This window comes from Galleria mellonella, unplaced genomic scaffold (genome assembly GCF_026898425.1).
Source record: "Galleria mellonella isolate WM207_F2 unplaced genomic scaffold, CSIRO_AGI_GalMel_v1 utg146, whole genome shotgun sequence".
NCBI classification, from domain to species: domain Eukaryota; kingdom Metazoa; phylum Arthropoda; class Insecta; order Lepidoptera; family Pyralidae; genus Galleria; species Galleria mellonella.
In genome coordinates, this window is record NW_026441999.1 from 2,195,767 (window position 1) to 2,221,137 (window position 25,371).

Genomic DNA, 25,371 nt, shown 5'->3' on the forward strand with positions numbered 1-25,371 from the left:
AAGGGCGAGGGATGGGCAGCAGCGTTCCTATTAAAACATCTCCAAAGCCTAACTGCGGTTGCCAAATTCGCTTGCCAAGCGTAGCAACTATTAGCAACTCCCCCCTCTTCTGCTAAGGGGGAGACTTATGTTCAGCAGTGGACAGTTAAAGATTTTTTTAAACAATGCAAGTGTATGTCTTTTTACACCACAGGGGGAGGGGAGGGATAAGAGACTACCGCCGCCGGCCTTTTAAAAAGGAAAAAAATATTGTATCTTGAAAGATACAATTTATGTATATATGTTAAATATATATTTATTTATTTCTTATTGCATTCCATAATATACTCAGTAGATAACATTTCAATTATGGACCCTGTTGGGCACAGCAAGTAGGAGAGAGGAGGACAACACTTTTTTCACTTTAGAAATAGTCTAAGGATCTGTTACAATATTATCCAGTCATTGAAATTGTATCACGATAAGTACGTATTTTCTTATTGTTATTATTATTCATTATTTAAGTATCTGTGTGTATCTATTCATGTCGTAATTGTTATTAGTATTATATAGTTATTTTATTTCCATTGTTTCTGCCTACCCTAATGGGAGACAGGCGTGACAGATATGTATGTATGTATAGTTATTTAATATACTCTGTAGTTTATAATTATTTATATTCGTATTGTATTGTATACACATAGGTATATATAATCTTCAATAATACTAAACAAATTATGGTAATTCTTTTTTAAATCTATAAGCATTTCGCCCGTGTTTGTCTCATATTAATTGTCACAATTGAACACAACATTTTTGCGAAATCAAATTACATATGCAATATTTATATTTGCTTACAATTCTTTTTGGCAATACCAATAAAGACTGGCACATAAGTTGCTTGCAAAATTCGACCCAAACTGAAAGTGAAATGAGATAAAACTTGAATATGTACGTGAACTTATTTATTTAGAGAACGGAATGTAGAATATATATAATGAACATATAGAGAAATGATGTTTGCGGTGGAAAGTACAATTTTGCATGTGATTTACAGTTTTGCGGTTGAGTTAACGAATATAATGATAATGGACGACTCTTAATAGTCCTATACGTATATCGCACAACGCCATCTAGTTCTAAACTAGATCTACTATCTTGTACTTTTGTATATTAGTCCATAATGGAGTAAAGGATATTTGCACGGCCCGTGTAGTATGCATCCCCAGTACTGTCAACCGCAAAACAATGTATGTAAATCGTATCCAGCAAATCATTGATATATAGCCAAAACAGCGTTGGGTACAACACAGATCCTTGAGACTTGAGAAAGGGATTGTTAGTAATGCGGACTATCAGTCCCATTGCCCTATCAGAACGACCTCGACGTAGACCCTCCTGGAAACCATCGTGCTGAATTCCTGGTGTATTCATCACGATGGACTAACTGACCTGACCTTTCATCTCACCTACCCTCACTGGGGCCCCGTCAGTATATACCGATAGCGCAGACGGAGTTACTGTTCCATTATCATCCATTAAAAAAAAAATAGATCTTTGTGGGACGCTTGCATTACTGCCCATGCTGTCGTAGCTACTTACTATCAACCACGGTTTTAATACACATGTCAAACAGAAAGTTGGCGATCTATTTGCATAATCCCTCGGGAAGTCCTTATGAAGGACATTTTGACAAAAGATTTATATGATAGACCTGATTGAAAGCCTTTATTATATCTAGACCAAACACCAACGCCTCACCCTAACTCTCAATGGCAAGAGCCCAGCGGTGTGTGAGGTATAGGAGATCGCTTTTTTTTATACAACTTAGAATGGCAAACATGCCATGACGGCCCACCTGATGGAAAGTGGTAACCATCACCTATAGACATGAGCAGTACCATGGACATAACAGAGTATACTGTTTCGCTTATGATACCCACCAATGCGTTGCCATTCCTGAGGACTCAGGTGTTATTCGCTCAACAAATCGTGATTCTCTAGTTACCTAATCTGTAAACTTAAGAAATATATAATGCAGTTACACGTGGTATCACTTACGTGTTTTCTTTACTTTGCAATAAAATTTACTTTACTTCACCAGAGGGAGACTTTGTACAAAAGTTAATTGCTTGGGTACCTCTGTCCCATTCGTGTTTCAACCGTGAAGCAATTGTTTGCATGGCTGTGTTTCGATTTGAAAGGTGGGATATGGCGTGAATTTACTGGGTACAGAGGAATAATAACTGAGTCCTCAGGAATGGCAACGCATGGGGGGTATCATGGGCGAAACAGTATACTCAGTTATGTCCATGGTACTGGTCATGTCTATAGGCGACGGTTACCACTTTCCATCAGGTGGACCGTCAGCTTGTTTGCCATTCTAAGTTGTATAAAAAAAATACTATAATTACGGTACTGTAATTTATTAATTTTTTTTTGTGGGTATTTGTACTCTGTTTGCTGGGTAGTGTCATTAAATATCAATGATAGAACTTCACTTGTGTACGTTCGTTTAATCACTAAAAATACAAGTCGTCCTTCAATGAGCTAAAATTTGAAATCTCTGGTCAGCACGACTTTGTTTCAAAACAAACATTGTTTACGCTCGGTTTGCCTTACTTTCACTGTAAACGACGGGCCGTCCACAAAATTATGAAATTCGAAATCTTCGATAGAAATTTAATATTAGATAAGTGGTCTATTGGGATGATGAATAAAAAAAACCTTTATCACTTGCGGTTGTGAAATTTTAAATTGTCGTACCAAACCAAATTATAGACTAATTTGAGATTTTGTTTCACAAAAAATATTCAATCGTGACAAAACGTGTTAATTTATTTAAAGGCTAAACTACTGTACCGATATTAATAAAATTTCTATGGAATCAACCCAAAAATATACTATTTCAGACAAAAAAAAAATTTCCAAATCGATATATTAATGACAGTTATGAAGTAACAAACGTAAAAAAATATAACTAGATTCAGAAAATCCTACTTTTTTTAAAGTCAAGTAATATGGGATATAGTAGTATGGGACCGACAATATAAATAAAAGTTTAATATATAGTCATATAAAAAAAAAACATAAAATTTTCGTCTATACCAGATTAACTCCAGATTTAGACTAAACAAAAAATAATAGCTAGCACAAATCCGAATTTAACAAAATATTCCAAAAAAATCAAATAAAATCGGGCCAGCATTGGCTGACATTTTGCACAATTTACGAGTATATACAAAAATATACAGTCAAATTAAAAAAATCTTCTTTTGAAAGTTGACGAAAAATTACGGCGTTTATATATTGATAGAGGAAATAAAATTTTAAAACAAGTGCATTAGTCTCTGGCAACCACATTGAGATATATATACGTGTGTGTTGATAAACAGATGGACAACTTAATTAGTGCAATAAAGAAAACAAAGTTTATCCAACGGATATAGTAATGAAAATAAACACACTCCATAATAAACAAAGCAAACTGTCTCTAGGATTTAAATATAGAATTCCCGGAGCATAAACTAACCGCGAACTCACTGTAGCACGGTCAAAGGAACCACAATATACAGCTTTAAAATATAAGCATAGATTAGGAATAGCACCTGTGGAATATGTGGGATGTATACAAAGGGCATACCATGAAATGTTTTTGAAATTTCGGGGCTGAACTTAACATAAATTTTATGTAAAAATTACATAATACTCTGGGCTTAAAAATATGAAAAAAGTAAAATATCGTTCCTTAGAACTTCTTTGGTAGGAATTATGACGAACGAAATGTTAAACTCCACTGGGCCGATTCCGATATGAACGAAAATACGAACGAGTCCTAAACTTCGGAATTTCATTTCATGGTAGACCATCTGGATTTCGGTAGAATAACTAAAGTGAACACTATAACCCGAAAGACAAGCAACCTGAAGTGCCAATGGATTGGTCACACAGCTAGAAAAATCGACAACTGATGGGGAAGAAAAATTCTTGAGTTGAGATCCTGTACGGGCAAACACAGTGTAGGTCCACCAGATGGAGTTCAGACCTTAAATTCATTGCAGAGAGTCAGGCGATGCAGGTGGCTTAGGACCATTTCTTATAGTAGTCTATGATGATGTAACTGGATTTGTTAATTTTGACCAGTTTGCTTGACCGGTTTTAATTGATCGAATGTCTAGGATAAATGTATTTCCTCGCCAATCATAATTTTACGTATACATACTTCTACTCCAGGGGGGGGGGGAGGGGAAAGAATTATTAGTAATGAGTTATTTATTAAAACCAGTTCCATTGCATGCAATATTCGGTATATAGCAATGAGGCTATCAGATCTATCTCCATGCAATTTCAAACCACTACCAAGCAACCATCAGCAAATAACCATCGTGGTTCAGTCATGTGGAGTTCGTCATGATGGGCCGACTGGCCTGCTTTCATCCTTACCTATATCACCTCACACTGGTACTGCGCTAGCGGTATACGTTGGTGTGGTTACCATTTTACGCATTAAAAAAACATGATGAAAGTAACTGGAATAATAGTAGGAAAATGATTTGTTATGTATTTTTTTTATTGGATGGCACCTAGTATTATTAACATAGACATATTTAGAGGAAAGAGGGGGGGGGGATACGTTCCATGTCCACCACGGAATGCGAGCGAAGCTTCGCGAAGAGATATCTTAAAGTACATATACGACTTATTTAAGTTTCCCATGTTAGAAAATTATCTCCAAAAACTAACATCAATTGTGGCAAAACCAGTTATCTTGATTTAAAAACTAAACAACTTAACCGATTTTGATAAACTTTCTGTAAATTTAACCTTTCAGATAAAAAAGACGGACAGTAACCGACGGAGTTATGAGATAACAAACATAAAACAATAACATTGTGTTTGCATGGCTGTGTTTCGGTTTGAAGGGTGGGATATGGCAGTGAATTTACAGGGTACAGAGGAATAACACCTGAGTCCTCAGGAATAGCAACGCATGGGGGGTATCATGGGCGAAACAGTATACTCTGTTATGTCCATGATGCTGCTCATGTCTATAAGCGATTTTACAACTTTCTATTAGGTGGGTCACAGCTTGTTTGCCATTCTAAGTTTCATAAAAAAATACAAGCGAATTGGGAGCCTTTTTTTAGTTTAAAAAATACATACACACAGACTTGAGACCGTTTTTAATCGTATAATGAGCGTATAATAAAATTTAATTTACCAATATAATACCATACGTAAGAAACACAAAACGTTAACAAGAATTATTTTTAGAATCTACTATCCGATATTTATCACATATGTACATGCGGTATACAATTCACTTAAACTAAAAGTTACACCACCGTCACCACTAGATGGCGTTATTAAAAATTAAAACGCGATATGGTTTCGTCGAGCACGAAATAACTACTGTGAAAACTTATTATCTCAAGTTGCCTTACGACACCCTATCGAAAAGGAGTGGTAATACATTAATTTTTGCGACCCGATCGCTTTACTGTACGTAATGCTTCGGGAGAGAAATAAATCTTTGAATATATTTACGACTGTCTGTCTGTCTATAGCGGTGCGCAAATTGGAATGATTTTGTTACTCGAATAATTAGTAATTACTAATTATATAATTCGACTATTACATTAATAATACAGAAATTTTAGCATTCAAATGATTTAATAATTAGTTATTCGATATAATCTGACATAAAATGAACTTTATTGCTTTTATAATACGAAAACGACACCTAATAGTTATTTATTGATATTATTATTGGTGACTTCTTATTTTGGTCCATATGACCGGATATTAAAAATTAGATCGCATAACTGAGTTTATTTTATTTATATATTTAATCAACTTTTTAGAGAAGCTTTTGATAATTTCTCAAAAACGATTCCATTTAGAAACATCGTTTTATTTTTTCTGTAATATTCACATACACCTTGGTTTCCATGGAAGAACCGGATAGAAGTCGACCTGATAGGGTATATTGCTAGCAATGGGGTCATTAAACTCTATTATTAACTTTTTATTAACTATCCCTTTTCCCCCAAAGCCCATTTAACATGCACACACACACACACACATTCTACTAAAATCCACGCGTACGAAGACGCTGGCAAAAGTCATTAATTACATAAATTAACTTGATGTTTTCAAGATGAGACTCGAAACACTAAGCGTAAAGTATTCTGTGTTCATTATTACTAGCTATTTTCCGTGACTTTGCCCGCCTGAATTAGTACACAAAGTATCCTATGTTCTAACTTAGGATATAACTTATCCGCATACCAAATTTCAGTCAAATACATTTAGTAGTTTTTGCGTGAAAGAGTAACAAACATCCATCAATTATTACAAGCTTTCGCATTTATTTATTTATTTATTTATTTATTTATTACATCCATTATAACATTAACCTAACAGTTAACGGCTGAAATAATAATAATAACTTATCTAATCTAAGTTGCATACAAAAAAAATTGCATATGTTTTTTTATACAACTTAGAATGGCAAACAAGCTGACGGCCCACCTGATGGAAAGTGGTAACCGTCGCCTATAGACATGAACAGTACCATACCATAATCATATACGTAGAATTAACGACTTCAATTTCAGTCCGTTTACACAAACATTTCTCGAGAATCTCATTCATCGAGGACATCAACTTCCGTATCACGTATATTAAATACGTTTCGGACAATTCAAGGAACCGGCGCGTCTGTCCTGTTTAATCTTTGATCGGAACCAGGAATAAACAGATGTCAGTGCGTCGACCCCTCATAGTTGCATCAATTTAGCTTAATTGTTGCACCAGTCGGGACAAACTATTTATTTTGTTAGCCATTAAACGCGCGGCACAGTCGCTTCTGTTACATATCCGCTTTTATACTGAACTTTTGGATTTTTTTGTTTTGTTATGCCCCAATTCTTTTGAGTGGCCCTGTTGGTCAGTGAATTTGACAAGCGCGCCGTTATTCTATATTAAACTATAACACTATGTGATAAAGTGTATATTCCTGTCGAATACAATACTTCTGTCTTATGTCGTATTTTACTTCATATAACAAATGTGAAAGTATGTAAAGATTTTTGCTGCTTAATCACGCTTAAAGGACTGAACCGATTTGAATGAAATTTTGTATACAGAATAACAATATTCTATATTAACAGGTTATGATACTTTTAAACCTATTTTAAAAAGAAGGAGGTTTTCAATTCGTTTGTTTTTTTTTCATAATAAGAAATCGACTTCGACTGTGGAAAAACCAGTTATTTTAATATAAAAACTAAACTATTGAACCGATTTTGATAAAATTTCTATGGGGTAAATCTGTAAGTGTATCCTTGCAGGTAAAAAAAGAATTATCCAAATCGATTCACAACTGACGGAGTTATGAGGTAACAAAAATAAAAAAAAAATACAGTCGAATTTATTTTAAATAAACTATTTTATTTAGTAATTTATTTATTCATTAAAAATAATTACAACATTATGACAGCAAAAGCAAAATCAATGTTATAAACCTAGTGTACTGACATACAAAGTTAGAATAAATGTATTTAACCCGACTCTAGATATTTGACGAATTATATAGATGATATATACAGGGTGCCGGTAATGAATTGATAACCTTGAAACATCTTATAGTTCAACTTATGGCCGTCCTAAAAAAAATACGAAACAAAATATATCATATTAGTATTTTTGTTATCTTTATTTTAAAGAAAAGTCAAATTTTTCTTTTATTATTATTTTTACTTAGTATTTTTTTCTAGGACGGCCATAAGTTGAACTATAAGACGTTTCAAGGTTATCCATTCATTACCGGACACCCTGTAAATAGATGAATTGAGAATCTTCTAGAAATTCCGTTATATAGTAATTCTTAAATGTACAAAACTCTAACAAGTACTTGATCATCGATTGAACCAAGTGACATAATTATAAACCACAGTACTTCTATTCTAAACGGTTAACAAAACTCTACTTGTGATTAGGGATACATTGTTATTAAAATAGGTAATTTACATTTGTCACTGTAATAACGACATAACGATAAGCAATGGATGAAAATATTTTGGTTACCCTGCCTGCTTTATAGGTATACACTGGCAGGGTACCAGTGAGGGATGATAGATGAGGATGAAAGGAGGTCAATTGGCTTATCGTAATGAATTCAAAAAGAACTAACCAAGATGGTTTTCCGAATTTATTACGAATTTTTATTTTTTTATATACGACTTAGCATGGCAAACAAGCTGACGGCCCACCTGATGTAAAGTGGTAACCGTCGCCTATAGACATGAGCAGTACCATGGACATAACAGAGTATACTGTTTCGCTCATGATACCCCCCATGCGTTGCCATTCCTGAGGACTCAGGCGTTATTCCTCTGTACCCTGTAAATTACTATGCACTATCCCACCCTTCAAACCGAAACACAGCCATGCAAACACAACTGTGTATATATATATATATATATATATATATATATATATATATATATATATATATATATATATATATATATATATATATATATAATCACATGATGGTAAGTGATTTCCAAGTGGGATTAGTAATGGGACCGTTAGTCCCCATTACTAATCCCTTTTCCCCCATGAGTTGTGTATTACACAACTCATTATCAACCAAAGTGGCGTTTAATACATTTTGCCTTTACCACATAATGAAATCATTGTTATTATGACCACTTACACGCCAGTGTATAATCCAATATACAAATATAAACAGACAAGGTTACGTATGAGAAGCCAGTAAAGTCGCTAAGAAGTCCACAAGGCGTCACGTACACCGACTGTGTAATTGTAGAAGTACTAAATCACTTACTGATCTATCGATTTGACAGAAACATACGACTGGGCCCAGGCAATGTACCAAGAACAAGGAATTACAAAAAAGAAATGATAAAATAAAAACTGTAAATCATATGGTTGTCTCCTTTTTTCTCATGAAAATATAATTAGTAAAAAGAGGACGAAAGATATAACATCAATTGCTATTTTTCTCAATTTATAGCAGGCTAGTGTATAGAAAATGTGTATGTAAAATTTTTATACATATCCATATGTATAAAAAATACATCTATTCTATTCCTAAATATTTGATGATTGATCCTAAATGATTGATTTGACACTATTGTCATAGATTATATAGATAGAGTGTCTCCATAGAAATGCTTCGAGAAAAACGGATCAACTTTTTCATACAATTTTGCGCGATAAATAGTTATGAGTGATTCCTTTATAACTTCAATATTTATTTTGGTCTTATAATTTCTGCATCTTATTTAATGCGTAAATATATAGGATACTGATAAGAAAAACGAGTCAGCTAATTTGACAATTAGCTGATAAAAAGTTGACCCGTTTTTGACGCTCGATGCTCTATCTATATAATCTAAGACTATTATATAAAAAAAGCTATTATTAAGTCTATTCAAATTTAATATATCCATACAATACCGTATCAGCTATTAACTGTCCACTGTTGAACATAGACCTCCCCCATAAAGTAGGGGTTTTGCCAGTAGTTGCCACGCTTAGCAGGCGGATTGGCAACCGCAGTTAGGCTTTAGAGATGTTTTAAGAGGGACGCTGCTGCTCATCCCTTGCGCTTCCTTAGTCGCCTCTTACGACATCCATGGGAATAGAAGGGGTGGCCTATTTTAATGCCGGGACCATATAGCAAAATAGATAGATAGATACTCTTTATTGTTTCCTCCAAAAGATTACAATAGTAAACTTATTCTAAATATAAACAATTACAAAAAATAATCACAATGAGTAAACAATGGGCGACCTTATCGCTAAGAGCGATCTCTTCCAGGCAACCTTTGGATGGAGAAGAGTAATTATAAACAGTTTGATTGGAGGCACGATGAAGATCCTACTATTTCAAAACAACTACAGAATCCAATTAATATGAGTCCAACACGGTCTTGTTCGGTTTTTAAATACTTTTGTTGCGTCGAGAACACGATTAATATAATTGTCGAACTGAGAACCTTGGAGAATCATCATTAGTCTTTGATTTTCCTTATTGTCTTCACAAACGATTTTATGTAGTCATTATAAAACATCATTAGCATGACTGTTCCGCAACAGAATCAGCCTTGTTATGGTTAATTTAAGAATAATAACTGGCAATATAATAACTTGCCGTGCGCATGTGTGTGCCCCGCATAGAAAAGGCCATCTCTTCCTTTCCCGTGGGTGTGGTAAGAAGCGATTAAGGGAACATAATGGTTGAGGGCTCATCCCTCAAGCAATGTCCCTCTTAAAACATCACCAGTCTAACTGCGGTTGCCAACACGCCTGCCAAGAGTGGCAACTACAGTCAAAACCCCCGTTTTTGTAGAGGCCTATTATTTATTAACTATATATTAGTTGTTAACTATTTACTGATCACTTTATATTGAGCTATCTCCTCTCAAATAGACTATATTCATGTATAGAATACAGACTATATTTTTTTTTAATATTCTTAGTTCTCAGGAAGGGGGGAAAGGGGTTGTTAGCAGTGGTGTTTGACAGCCCCATTACTAGCAATATGCCCATATAATATCAGGTCCACCTCCATGTGGTTCCCCCTGGAAACCATCGTGAACAATTCTTGTTGAATTCGTCACGATGGGCTAACTGGCCTGCTTCATCTTCACCTATCATCTTTCACTGGTGCCCTGCCGATGTATACCGATAGCGCGGGTGGGGTTACCATTCCATTATCACTCATAAAAAAAAAATTCTAAGGAATGACAACACCTGTATGATATCATGGGCGACACAGTATACTCTGTTATGTTCGTGGCACTGTTCATGTCTATAACGACGGCTACTTTTCTTTCTATCAGGCGGGCCGTCAGCTTATTTGTCATTCTAAGTTGCATAAAAAAATATCTATTTAAACGCAAATCTGTGGAAGGAAAGCGATAGTGATGGGGTCTAACAGTCCCCATAGTTAGCAATATTAAGTTAAGGATAGTGATGTGGGACTAACAGCTCCATTGCTAGCAATATTACCCTATTAGGTTGAATTCTACGCGGTTCCCACTGGAAATCATCGTAGTTTAATTCTTGTTGAACTCGTCACGACGGGCTGACCAGCTTTTATTCTCACCTATCATCCCTTACTGGCATTCGCCAGCATATACCGATAGCACAAACGCATTTATCATTCCATTAAAAAAAATTAAAAAAAAGTGCATATCTGTGGATTTACCCACAATTACGTTATGAGCACAGAATGGACAAATTATGGCATGGTAACTATATATTAAAGAATATTCAGACGGGACAATTTGTACGCATTTATTGTTCGTAACGAACAATTATTCGGTTCGCTGGCCACCCTTGGAGCTATGGTAAAAGCTTGAAGATTTTCACGTACAATTCTGAACTCTATTATTTAGTAAATAAGATTGTTCATTCTGACTTAGCATAATTGAAACACGGATTAAGAACAACATTGCAATTTGAATAAATTTGTTTTCTTTGCTTTTTCTAAGTTTAACATAAAAAGAAGCTTAAAATCAAATGGAAATTGCACCGTGAACACCAAATTGATGCTAATAAATTTGACCTTAAAAGGCGTGATATTTCTGTTTCGATAACATCGTTGTGTGTAAGCGGGATAGAGTATAACTTAGGATTGTTTAGTGTCTCTTTCTATCAGCTGCTCTTCAGCTACTCAGATTTTTTTATGCAACTTATAATGGCAAACAAGCTGACAGCTCACCGGATGGAAAATGATAACCGTCGCCTATATACATGAGCAGTACCGTGGCCATAACAGAGTATACTGATTCGCCCGTGATACCTCCCATGTGTTGTCATTCCTGAGGACTCGTATGTTATTCCTCTGTACTTTGTAAATTCACTACCATATCACACCCTTCAAACTGAAACACAGCCATGCAAACACAACTGCTTCACAGTGGAAACACGAATGCGACAGAGATGCCTAAGCAAACGACTTTTGTACAGTCTCCCTCAGATTTGGGTGTAAGCGAGAAGGAAGACATGGGAATACGAGTTCGATCTTAATTTTTTTATTTCTGTTTCGGTTGGGATTCATAACGACCATTAAGATCAGTAGAGTTCATATTAAACGGCATGAGAAAAAGAAAAATTGGTCCGATTGATCGTACGCCAAATGTAATGGCCTTATCCAGATTTTTTTTACCTAATTTAAAATTATTTTTTCCAAATCGATACGCAATCACAACTTTTTTTATCAATATTTAGTACATTTTGCCATGTACCACAAAATGAACGACAAAAAAACCTTCCCTACGTTTAATTCCTCTTATCATCTTCTTTTCTTTTGCTTTATCAGCTCCTGTTTTGCTACCTTCATTGATATATTTTATTGCATTTCTAAACCGCGATGCGGTATACAAACATCAAAATTGTAAAAAAATAAATTAAAACTATTGAGGTGGCAAATATTACAGGGGCATTGCGTGCACGTTACCGACCCTGAAGACACCTCTCTCTCCAAAATTTCGCGTACAGATAATTTTTTACCCAAAATAGAAAAAAAACAGTACTCAATTTGGCAACGCGATATATGGTCTGTAGTCACTAATAGCGGTACAGTCAGAGAATCTTCGGTCGCCGATCGTTCGCGGTGGAAGATCGGCTTAATATAACGAAAGCCTAAAGCTGCATGTGGGTTTGGGTTGTAAAATAAGTTACTCTACTTAATAGTACTAACCTCAAAGCGCTTCCTTGCTCCCTCACGTCGACTCCATTGATGGCATCCTCGTTCCTTGACTGCAGGCCTGACATTTTCACCCAATCAGAGCGGAGGTGACGTCACGGCCCGCCAATCAGAAGCGAGCGCGCGTCATCGAGACATCGCAAACGGCAATCGCAGCGTCGCAACTTTCGTTCGAATCATTGTTCTAGAACAATAGAACAATAATTATTTATTAGAGATGGAAAAATACTTTTTTTTTTATTTTTTTTCATAGACATTCCAGACGAGACGTCTAACGCATGAGGTTGAGAACCGACCCTGTATGAACGGGAAGAAGTAAAGAAAAAGAAGAGAATAGAAGCACAAAAGAATACAAATTAAATTATATTACAAACTAGTTTAAATTAGCTTTTTAGTTTGCATGAAATTACATATTTCAAGGTTTCATTTTAATTGTATGAGTATGCTTAAAAGCATATATGCTTCAAGGCAGAAGTAAGATGTAAGTAAAAAATCACAAGGCCTATAAAGACAGGGGTGTTACATGCGGGTTATAACCTCACTTGATATCCCTAGTTTTAAAGGCGTACCTTATCAGGTGGATCAAATGTTTTTTTTTTTTATTATTTCAGCCGTTAACTGTGCACTACTGGACATTAGCCTTATCCATGAGGGTAGTTTTGCCAGTTGTTGCCATGCTTAGCAGGCGGGTTGACTAACGTAGTCAGGCTTTTAGAGATGTTTTAAGAGGGACGCTGCTACCTATCCCTCGTCCTCCCTTAGTCGCCTCTTACGACACCCACGAGAAAGGAAGGGGTGGCACATTCTATGCCGGAGCACATACAGATCAAATGTGTATGATGAAAAAAATGTTTACTGGGAATCATTAAATATTTAAAAAAATTACCTAGCGACATCTCTATCCGACGGATACGGACGCACTATCCGAAGCTTAAAGAACAGGATTACATCAACGACCATCGAACTCTTTGGATAGATAAATCTTCGACAGAAACACCTTTTAATTTCAATGTTTTTTTTTTTTTACAAGAATCGTGCCACTGTATTGTCGAAATCACCATCGTTACCCATGGGTCACGCGACGTAATCGCCAGATTATTTCATGGTTTGACGCATCACTAACATTATTATGCGGGGCGCGGACGCGGCTTAGCGAATAAGGCGAAACGAAAGGAAGTAGTTAGGCGTAATATAAAGACAGTGGCAGTTATGTAACTGTTTTTTTTTTATATATTAACATTAGTTTTATCTATTTTGTGTAGACTCTATGTAACCTATTTTTTTATAGAACTTAAAATGGCAAACAAGCTGACGGCCCACCTGATGGAAAGTGGTAACCGTCACCTATAGACATGAGCAATACCATGGACATAACAGAGTATACTGTTTGGCCCATGATACACCCCATGCGTTGCCATTCCACTCAAATGTTATTTCTCTGTACCCTGTAAATTCACGCCATATCCCACCCTTCAAACCCAAACATAGCCATGCAAACACAACTACTTTACGTTTGAAATACGAATAGGACAGAGATACCCAAGTAAACGACTTTTGTACAAAGTCTCCCTATGGTAACCTATTTATATAAATATAAATATTAATATATTATATCAAATGGAGGCAAATGTAATGGACACACACAAAGTATTTTATTTATATTTCTTTTTTATTATTATTTTTATTAAGGAATTTCGCGACTGACTCTTGGCTACAGCAGAATATCAGTGTTTTGTGAGCCAAGCAATAAACTGAGTTGTGACCATTTTGTGTTACTATGGCACACGTATGAAAGAAGGAAATTGTTGTTTTATATATCTTGCTTTTTGTTTTTTGTTGCTTATTTTTTGTTTTTCATTCTTTTATTTCTTTTTACTGTGTATGTCTATATTATGTGTATTGTATTGTTATTTGTGTGCTGTAAGTAATGCAAATTAATTATTTATCTATCTATTTTCAACCGACTTGAAAAACAGCAGGCGATTCACAATTCTTGCGTATTTTGTTTGTTAATTCCGTCATTTGAAAACCAAACCGTCATTGGAAAATTATTTTCTTATCAGTTTCCATATTTATAATATTATTAGGATAATTGTTGGCCAAAATGAAGGCCGCATCGATTGCAAAAAGAACCATCAAAATAGGTCATAGTATTGGCGAAGATAATATAATACTATATTAGTATTGGCAAAGATGTCGCGTAATATACAAACAGAAAAACACTCGAATTGAGAACATAATTTTAAGTCGTTAAGAGACAAATACAGGAATTTGCGATGTCTTGAAATTCGAGCGAAGCAGTGGGCGGTTACTAGTTTTAGATATTGGCTCGCATATTTTTTCTAAAATTATAATGTATGAATGAACGAACGTTACTATCAGCACGCCCAAGGTCAAATTCAATGGGATATGACCGTCATCTAAGTAAACACAATCGACTACAAAAAAAATCATAAAAATCGGCCTTTCATTTGATGAATATGCCGTGTAATGTACGCGCACTAGGACCTCCCCGATCTACATTGCGATTAAGTAACTTAAAAAAAATAAAGATGAAAAATAAGCAAACCAATGGACGCTCACTAGTTAATTATTCATTGGCTCGCGTTTTAGTTCTAAAATTATAATGCATGAATGAATGTTTGTTACCGTTTGTATGGCGAAGGTCAAGTTTAATGGATTCTATTTAAAAAAAAATCGTTAGCTTCATCATTTCGCGATAAACAATGGCGTACTGTGGCCGACATGTGAGTTTTTAACCGACTTCAAATAAGATTGTATTAAAAAAACCGACTTCAATTGTGGCAAAAATCTGTTATTTTGATTTAAAAATTAAACTAGTGATCAGATTTTTATAAAACTTCCATAAAACCTATCTGTAAGTATATCCTTTCAAGTAAAAAAAGAATTTTTCAATTTTCCAAATCAGCTTACAACTGACGGTTATAAAGTAATAGACACAAAAAACCGAATTGAGAACTTTCTCCTTTTTGAAGTCGGTTGAAAACTAAACTACTGAACCGATTTTGATAAAATTTCTATGGGACCATCTCCATCTATTTTTGGACATCTATGGGACAATCTCAAAGTATATCCTTTCAAATAAAGAAACAAATTTCCAAATCTGTTTATAATTCAAGATAAAGTTATGAACGCTCTTAAAGCTACATCTTATTTATACATAGACACAATGTAGACAGATAGAGACAGGGCAGAGATAAAGACTCGTCGTTAACATAAAACATCTCGCGTCAAAATGCCGACTTCCCTCCCCTCATTTCAACACCGCGCGCGCAGCACAAATTTAACTTTTTAAATATAGACCGCTGATAGAAATTAGCACCTATATTTTAATACACAACAATATGTTGTATTTGAAGTCGCAATCTAATCCATTTTTTAAGCGACTTCAATAAGAGGGTCCACAATTGGGTATGTATTGTACTTTATATGTTTGTTACATAAGAACAATGTAAGTTGAAAACCGATTTGGATAATTATTATTTTTTATTTATAAAGATTTACTTACAAATTGGTCTCATAGTAATTATATCCAAATCTGTTAAGTAGTTTAGTTTGTACATCAAAATAACTGGTCTCCTCACAATTGGTAGATAGATAGATAAATAAACACTTTATTTAATCCATTTATGACACATGTAAATTAACAAAAGAGTTCATACAATCAAATTAATTATACTTTTTTTATAAATATAAAACAAAAGATCTATCAATCTATCCTATTTAAGAGCTACGCTCTTGTCGGTGGAACTCTTGCCACTCACTACGATTTTCAGCGAGTCTCTTCACCTCTTGATACGACACGACACCAAGTCCTTCCTTGATCTGCCTGATGTAACTATGTCTCGGTCTCCCTCTCCCCCTCCTTCCTTCTATCTTACCTTCTATTATAATGTTCATAAGTTCGTCGTGTCGTATCAAGTGTCCCAACATTTTTCCAACAACAACCAACAAAACAAAAGATAAAATACGAAAATATGTTTTCGCCATGTGTGTCGCAGTGACCCAAATAGACTACAGCTCAGTGATAGTTTTGCTTAAAAGCAAAGCACTGATTTTCAGCTGCAGCCTGAAGTTAGGCTACACGGACGCGTGCATCGAACCCAGCGTGTAACTCTGTGTGACTTAATTAACAGCCAAAGATAAAATTGTATTATATAGATACATACTTATATAAATGATGCATAAATAATATATTTTATTAATTAACTAAAATTCGGTTTTTAGCGGAACATAATCTTAAACCGAGTACATTTTACTCGGTAAATTATAAAAAAAAAGACTGCCATAAAAAAATTAAGCCAGTGTTATTCGGGATGATATAACGGTTTAAAAGGATTAAAACAATACACTCGTTTTTTAAACAGTCGTATAAAAGATATCAAAATGACAATGAATCTCAAATCAAAACCACATGCGTGTTTTTTTTTAATGGATGATAACAGAATGGTAACCCCGCCTACGCTAACGGTATACGCTGGTGGGGCACCAGTGAGGGATGATAGGTGAAAATGAAAAGACAGGTCAGTTAGCCCATCGTAATGAAATTCAGCACGACTTACTAGAGGGACAACGTTAAGACCAACATGACAGGGTATATTGCTAGCAATGGGACTGTTAGTCCGCATTGCTAACAATCCCTTTCTCCCCATAAGAGATCGTAATTTCATACTACTAGATGATTAGGGTGTCCTTACTCAGAAAAAAAATATTTATATGTTAAAACAACGTTTGCCAGGTCAGTTAGTCTCCATAAAAAAGTGAGTGAGTGGGTTAGAAGAAAGATTGGATATTATTCTCCTCATCTCATTAGTATACCCGTGCAAAGCCGGAGGAAGCAATTGGTATTTAAACATATTAGACGGCCGACCTTTGCATACATTGATTTGTATTCAAAAGTAATTACTCACTGTCCGTTCAGTCGAGTCAGGTTTTATTTCCAGCAATATTTCAACGCAGACCGCTGGAAGGTCGTTTGGCGTCCTTTCTCTCTGTGCGCGGAAATGAAAGGTTGGTCACATCTTAATTATTTCTCATCTTTTGTTTTTAAACAAAATTCAACTCTGCTGGTCTTCGTTTAGAGTTGTTTCTAAATCCATAACAATTTCTTTAAGTAATGCGCCGTGTGTATGGTATGTGGGAGATTATTATGAAAAGACGTAGTTTGAGTGAAACTTAGGTTTAAAAATATTGCATTCAAATGTTATTTTTTATGCCATTTTAAGCAATGGCAAACAAGCTAACTGCCCGTAACCGTCGCCTATAAACATGAACAGTATCATGGACATAACAGAGTTAACTGTATCGCCCATGATATCCTATATGCGTTGCCATTCCTGAAGACTAAGGTGTTATATCTCTGCCTATAAATTCTGCCTGTGAATGCACAGCCATATCCAGCCCTTCAAACCGAAACTAGGCCATGCAAACACAACTGTTTTACGACAGAACTACAAATGGGACAGAGGTACAAATTCTCCCTCTGGTAATAAAGAACTACATGTGTTCTTTTAATGGATGAAAATGGAATGGTAACCCCGCCTGCGTTGGCCGTCTAGTCCTGGCATAGAATAGGCCACCCCATGCATTCTCGTGGATATCGTAAAAGCCGACTAAGGGAGGGCGAGGGATGGGCAGCAACGTCTCACTTAAAACATCTCTAAAGCCTGACTGTGGTTGCCACAATTACTTTACTGATGTTTAAAGAGGTACCCTGCCTATTAAGTTCCTTTAGTCACCTCTTACGGCACTCACGGAAAGGGAAGGGGTGGCCCATTCTACGTCGGGACGATACAATTTGGTATACATACGAGCAATATCATGCTACTAGTGAAACATCGGGGAACATCTAAACACAAATACGGGGCCAAATTATTAAATTGACACAAATCTAATAGATTTTATGGCTCATAAATTCTCATTACAGAACAGTGTAGGTTACGCAGAGTACCGACCGACCCAAATGTTTCGTGTACATCAAATTTATCCCGATACCCATTTTTGTGGGTCACTGGACCGTATTTGTGTGATAGGATATAATTATTATTTGACTACAAATAAATGTGTTGATGTATTTTTAATTCGTAGTCAGTGAGATAGTTTTCGTTTTAACCGACTTCAAAAAAGGTTTTCAATTTGAGTGCACTTTTTTATATTAGTTACTTTATAACTCCGTCATTTAAAAACCGATTGGAAAGGAAATATATACAAAACAATGGCATTGAAATTTTTGTATTTATAGTTATTGTTTGAAATACTAATTACAAAGTCCTATAATAAATGTGTTACATAATAAAAAGAAATTATTTTCTAGTCTATCAAGTTTCTAATTGAAGAATAACACAATAACATCCAAAAGCCAAAAGTACAGTGTGCTCTTCAAGACTCTAAAAGGCCGAAGTTCAGCTGTAAATTAGGATGCTAAGAAATATTTAGACATGACGAAAGTATGTTCCATCGATATGATTCTTTTTTTTATGCAACTTAGAATGGCAAACAAGCTGACGGCCCACCTGATGGAAAGTGGTAACCGTCGCCTATAGACATGAGCAGTACCATGGACATAACATACTCTTTCGCCCATGATACCCCCCATGCGTCGCCATTCCTTAAGACTCAGATGTTATTCCTCTAATTCTGATTCTGATTTAACTACTTAACATTGAACGTAATCTAAAAATAGATGGTGTAAGTGTTAGGCAACGAAACACCCAAATTAGCCGCCGAAGTGATAAACGATGCGAAGTTAATTATCACTTTATATACCCATAGCGCTTGGTCAATATTCCTCTGAGGGGGGAAAGGGATTGTTAGTAATGGAGACTAAAAATCCCATTGCTAGCAATATACCTAACCAGGTCGACCTCCACGCGGTTCCCCCTGAAAACTGTCATGATTAATTCTTCATGATGAACTCATCATGATAGGCTAACTGGCCTGTTTTCATTCTCATCTATCACCCTTCACTGGTGCTCCGCCAGCGTATCCCGTTAGCGCAGGCGGAGTTACCAATCCATTTTCATCCAACAAAAAAAAAATTCCTCTGAAACTATGCATGTAGGTGCTTTCAATTTCATTCAACACCTAAATAAGGTCAAAGCCCTTTCCACTTTAAACAAGAAACAATTACTGCACTTAATTATAACTTTAAAAAAAAAATGGTAGCTAAACAATTAGTAACCTCCTCCCTCTCTCACGAATTTAGTAATGCGTGCACATAATTAGTAAATTATAAAATACATGTGTATATTTAAATATCTTTTTTTTTTGTTTGTTTTGTATAATTGGTACCTTTTTTTTGATGGGTATAAATGGCATGGTAACCCCGCCTGCGCTAACGGGATACGCCGGCAGAGCGTCAGTGAAGGGTGATAGATGATAATGAAAACAGGCCAGTTAGCCGATCACGATTTCATCATGAAGAATTAATCATGATAGTATATATGATAGATAGGGTATTTTTTTTTTACAACACAGGGGGCAAACGAGCATGCGGCTCACCTGATGGTAAGTGATTACCGCCGCCCATGATCACCCACAACACCAGCGGCATTGCAGGTGTGCTGCCGGCCTTTTAAAAAGGAATATACTCTTTTCTTGAAGGTTATGTTGTCGTATCGGTTCGGAAATACTGCTGCTTGAAGTTGATTCCAAAGAATGATTGTGCGTGGAAGAAAGTGCCTTGAAAAACGCACGGTGGAAGACCGCCACTCGTCCAGATGATTGGGATAAAACTTTAGTTTGTGGCGGGTTGTACGGTGGTGAAAATTGTTAAAGAAGCTCGTTTAACAACCGACTTCAAAAAAGAAGGTTCTGAATTTGGTTGTATTTCTTTTATGTCTGGTACCTGATAAGTCTTAAATCAGAATTTATAATCCCAGAAGTTGCCACGCTTAGCAATTAGGTTAGATTTGTAACCGCATTTAAGCTTTGTAGGTGTTTTAAGAGGGACGCTGCTGCCCATTCCTCGCTTTCCCTTGGTCGCCTCTTACGACACTTTTAAAATGATTAGATTTTATAGGGTGGTCTGTTCTATGCCGGGACCGTATGGCATTACCGGGACATATCCATATAGTTTAAATAAGTGTAAACAACAAATTAAGTAGGCATTGTAGTACGCAAACCAAAATGGCCAAGTCACACAGTTTGTTTCCTTTTAAAAGCTATAATACCGTTTTGAGCTATTTAGCAATTTAAATACCTATTCGACTGTAAATGTAAACATTTTCTATTGTCCTCGTGTCAGTTCGTATGTCGAATGGGTAAAATCACTTATGGTATGGTCCAACGGTAAGAGTGGAGCGTTTTAAAATCGCTTATCGTCATCATCATATGTTACTAGCCATTATCTGTCCACTGCTAAACATAGGCTGCCATAAGGAACGATCCTGAGCCACCTGCATCAAGTATAAGGTTCTTCAAAAAGAGTATAATAAAGTTTTTTCAGGGTAGGCAACGCGCACGTGACACCCCTAGTGTTGTAGGCGTCCATGTGACCGTATTCCATTAGATGGGCTATATGTAAAAAAAAATTGACAAACGCGTTTGAACAAGGCTCAGTAATAAACGTCTACGAACATCTTTCAAATTTTTCTACTTTTGTAGAAAAATTTGAAAGATGTACTTTACTGTTAGTACAATAATAAGGTTAAATGGACGATTATCTAATTTACAAAATCATCAAGAAACAATCGAGTTAATAGGTAACCGCTAGCTGCAATTATTTAAATATTAAAATAAAGCCATAAAACAATAATAATATACAACTTTTACTCGCGACTTCACCCATGTGACTGAGATTATAGATACACACTCTTTATTGTTCCCTCCATAAGATTACAACAGTAAAGTTATTATAAATACAAACAATTATAAAAAAAATATTACACTGAGAAAACAATGGGCGGCTTTATCGCTAAAAGCGATGTCTTCCAAACAACCTTTGGATGGAGAAGAGTAATTATAAAGTGTAACCGGAGGCACGAAACTCTATTCGTTATTTTTTTTTTACCAATTATACTGATTCCCTGGGATAAAAAGAAAACAAATCCTACATGTATATGAAACATGACGATTGATCAATTATTAAAGCGCTAAGAGGTAACAAACAAACAAAGTTTCTTCTACATTTATTATTATATATTTATATATATATATATATATATATATATATATATATATATATATATATATATATATATATATATATATATATATATATATATATATACAACTACTAAATATAATATATACATGAATACTAGTACCACATTTGATACTTATTTTTTAATACTTCCTTAAAGTTTATTGGGAACGCATATGTTGTACTAAAGAATAAATAAATAAATATTAATAATGTAAAGAGATGCCGCTCTTCGCATATGACTTAATATTCTTACACGTGACATGAATGACAATTTTTGCTCTGTGACGGCATTGAAAATACCATAGCGGTTTATATGCGGTAGACAGTAGCCTAAAATGGTATTTCTTATACAATAGCAGATGTGTATCGTTTTGTATTGCCGTTTTCCTTGCTTGGGGACAGTTTAAGGTTATTTTTTATACGCGTTAAAAGGCGCCCATCGCTAGAAATCGCGATTCTTTTGTCATTACTGTTATAGACACCGCAAGTACTTTAATTATCTCGTTTAGTTTTTAAATAAACTTAGTTACATACATATATACATATCTGTCACGCCTGTCTCCCATTAGGGTAGGCAGAAATAAACCTAACGTAGTTTTTATTAAATTACTTGTTTTGATGTACTTAACTTTATTAAAAATATCATCTCTTATAAGTAAAGGCAAATAAGTTAAAAGCCCACAGATGATGGAAAGCAGTTACCATTGTCTATAGATATGAACAATACCGTAGACATCATAGAATATCCAATGGTACTCATACGTTACCAATCTCGTAGACTATGGTGTTATGCTTCTGTACCCTGTAATTTCACTGCCATAATCTATCTTTTTAACCAAAACAGAGATATGCAAACACACGAGAGGGACAGATGTAACCATTATATCAGTTGTAACCAGTCCATTGCTGAATATAGCCACCCTCATAAGGGAGATTTTGCCAGTAGTTGTCACGCTTGGCAAGTGTGTTGGCAACCGCAATTAGGCTTTGGTGATATTTAAGAGGAAGACTGCTGACCATCTTTCGACCATTTAGTTCCCTTAATCGTTTCTTACGACATCCACGAGAAAGGAACGGGTGACCTATTCTATGCCGGAGTCCACAGATTTCCCTCTGATAAACTCTAATACATTATACTCCAATGCAGTTTTTATGTCAGATCTCTTAACTTTTTACACAGATTTTTTTTTATACAACTTAGAACGGCAAACAAGCTGACGGCCCATTTGCTAGAAAGTGGTAACCGTCGCCTATAGACATGAGCAGTACCATGGACATAACAGAGTATACTGTTTCGCCCATGATACTCCCCATGAAGTGGCATTCCTGAGGACTCAGGTGTTACTCCTCTGTACTCTGTACACAATATTTCGTGTCAAAAATTGACCGCGTGGATATCATTCTAACAGAGCGTATTCTTAACAATGAGGCCACTAGTTCCTTTTACTAACGATCCCTTCCCCCGCATTAATGGGTTCTTATGATTGTAACGTTTGATTATCTTACAATCAAACATTTACGAACCTAAAATATATGACCTGTTTGTTTAACCTATAGTATTAGGCAATTAAACTTTGAGATAATCCAGGTAAATCACAGTTTACCTAGACGACCGCATTAATCCCCTTCTCTTATAAACCGTAAAGCATACAACGCGAAAGTCTGAAATTTAAATAGCCAAACTTCATTTGACTACTCATGTCTTTGCTTCTTGCTTTAACTTTCTCCGTTTGTCTCTGGTCGCCAATATATTCTTGATGGCCAGTACGCTGTGTGAAATTAGAATTGTCTCCGATCGACCGATACATATTGGATCTATTATTGCCAATTGTGCTCATCAATTGTGCAATTTCCAGCATTGATAAATAAATGTATGTGCACATTAAATAAGAACTTTGTATCACCTATTCAAAGCAAAATGACGACCTACGTGGACAGCAGTGGGCACATTGCTTTGTGTCCCAAGTTCAATTCTAGGTTGGGCCAATTTACGAAATGAACTATTCTAAATTGGTTCGAATTTAGGTGTTCTGGAGTATGTATATCTGTTCGTGGGAAAGGGATTGTTAGTAATGCGGATTACTAGTTCCATTGCTAGCAATATACACTATCAGGTTGACTTCCACCTGAAAACCATCGTGCTGAATTCATCAGGATGGGCTAATTGACCTGCCATTTTATTCTTACTTATCATCCCTCACTGGTTCCCCGCCAGCGTATACCGTTACCGCAGGAGAGTTACCATTTCATTAACATCAATTACAAAAATTCGTTGCCCAGTTCCTCATAACAATGGTGTATTGTAGCTTGAGGACCAAGCAAGTGGGATGATTTTATGGGAAAAGTTTTTATTTCTATTTTATTTTACAGATAGTTACAAGCGTTCTATTGTCAATGTCTTTTTCCGTTCCCTTTATGTGTATCATGGTTTTTTATCAATACTCGTGCACGATCATTGCGTTTTGCATTGACCCACAAAGCCTACATGAGGCCGATCCACCTACGTCCATGGTTAATTAATTCACTGACACGTTACAAAGACAAAACCTCTTATGGTGTTCTTGAGCAATATCATATGAGTAATTTCCTTACCACATAGCTATAAAGATTTGGCCATTGCTGGCTATTCTAAAAGATCGTTAAACTGGCAAATACTATTATTTCAGCCGTGAACTGTCCACAACTGAATATAAGGCTTCCAAATAAGGGGAGTTCTGCCAGTAGTTGTCACGCTTGGCATGTGGGTTAGGTTTTTAGGAATGTTTTAAGAGGGACGCTACTGCCCGTCCTTCGCCCTCTCTTAGTCGCCTCTTACGACATCCACGGGAGAGGAAGGGGTGCCAATTCTATGTCGGGACACATATGCGATACTTTGAAATTTGCTTTGCACCTTTGTCCAGCTATTATTGCAACCAAGCACCTTGCTTTAAGCGTGTTTTGATTGGAAAGATGAGATAACAATGAAAGTACTTGACTAGATCCGCAGATGAAAAAAATGCACCCAGCCTTTACACAAAATTTTCTTCTTTAGTTTATGAGGTCAAGTTAACCACTGTTGATAATATCCTTTGTCAGGTTGGTTTCCACGCGATCTTCCCTGAAACCATCTTGGTTAATTCCTGGTGAATTCGTCACGATAGACCAATTGACCTGAGCTCATCCTGTGCTATGATTTGCTGATACCTCGTCAAATCATACTGATAATGCAGGCAGGGTTTCATCACATAAACATACAATATCCCTAACACTATCAAGAAAACCATATTATTGATTGCCACTCTTGTTTTTTCTATTTCTAACCCGAAATTTATAAACGTTTTATTTGACATGACGATTTTAAAGGTGGGGAAATCATCCAATGGGATCAGACAGTAATTCGCACAACGGAATCATCGCTGGCTGAGCATTCATTAGACAATGCTGTAACCAAACAAATTGCCTATTCATAATGTACAGATGTGTTACGGACAAGTGA

At 35.7% G+C, this 25,371-nt stretch overlaps 1 protein-coding gene across 1 annotated transcript in view; it reads right to left on the minus strand.

Moving 5' to 3' along the window:
- LOC113522251 (pleckstrin homology-like domain family B member 2) overlaps positions 1-25,371 on the minus strand; it is a 116,963-nt gene that overhangs the window by 73,559 nt on the left and 18,033 nt on the right. Inside the window, exon 2 of the mRNA XM_052892043.1 lies at positions 12,725-12,914. Coding sequence (XP_052748003.1) covers positions 12,725-12,798 — 74 coding nt within the window. The 5' untranslated portion in view covers positions 12,799-12,914. The remainder of the gene's footprint in view (positions 1-12,724; positions 12,915-25,371) is intronic.